Below are 837 nucleotides of genomic sequence, written 5' to 3'. Positions count from 1 at the left end.
TTAAATTTGTTTGTTCTACTAATAATAAATATAGTAATACTATTGCTACCAGATTCTATAATTCATTGGGTCAGATTGATTGTGGAAATATTTTAAGAAGTGATTTGAATTCAAGTAATGATTATCCTTCAATAGGAGGTTAAAACTACTGTTTGCGAACTACCTATTCGCTACCTTACTAACAAAAACCCAAATAAGGGGTTCTTTTTGTCGTCTTGGATTTTACATAGTTACCAAAAAAATATATTTACGTAAGTATGGTGTTCGAGGGTCGCCCGTTTTCGTGCACCCCTAAATTTTAGGTTCTTCTATAGATAAATTAAATCTTTGTTAATAATTATTTAATACTGAATCTGCTTTCTTGTCGATATAATTTGTAATCTTTTTTAAAGTATTTAGTAATATATCTTGCTTGTTTTTAAGAATATCTATTTCTTCTTTTAATTCTTCTATTTCTTCGGAACTATATTGTTTATCTTTATCTTTATCCAATAATTTATTTTTTAATTCGTTATATTGTTTATTAGATATTCTTGTTCTTTTCTTAACCAATTGTTGTTTTCCTTTATCTTTATCATTTAGATCTTTGGTTTCTATATTATTTACATCTGGATTATTTAAAATGTATCTGTTTATTTCTTTATTACATTGTTTTAATTCTTTGTTATCTTTAAGATTATATTTATTTACTATACTTTGTAAGAATGATATATAATTTATTGGAGTAACTTTCTTATTTGTATCTATTGGTTTGGATTCTTTATGTTTAGATTCTTCGGGGACATAGTCTACTTTAGGAACTTCGTTCCGTTCGAAATATTTATTAATTAATTCCAT

The 837-nt window shown here is 25.2% G+C and overlaps 1 protein-coding gene across 1 annotated transcript; it reads right to left on the bottom strand.

Moving 5' to 3' along the window:
* Positions 1–330: 330 nt before the first annotated feature.
* On the bottom strand, positions 331–837 carry EIN_502590 (hypothetical protein; the record flags this gene model as incomplete). Its single annotated transcript, XM_004183414.1, has 1 exon — positions 331–837. The coding sequence occupies one exon, from the start codon at positions 835–837 to the stop codon at positions 331–333; it is 507 nt and encodes a 168-aa protein (XP_004183462.1).

The sequence above is a fragment of the Entamoeba invadens genome (assembly GCF_000330505.1).
Source record: "Entamoeba invadens IP1 unplaced genomic scaffold scaff_1105074726303, whole genome shotgun sequence".
NCBI lineage: Eukaryota > Evosea > Mastigamoebida > Endamoebidae > Entamoeba > Entamoeba invadens.
Note: the sequence above shows the minus strand (reverse complement) of the source record. Positions and strands in the feature narration are given on the sequence as shown.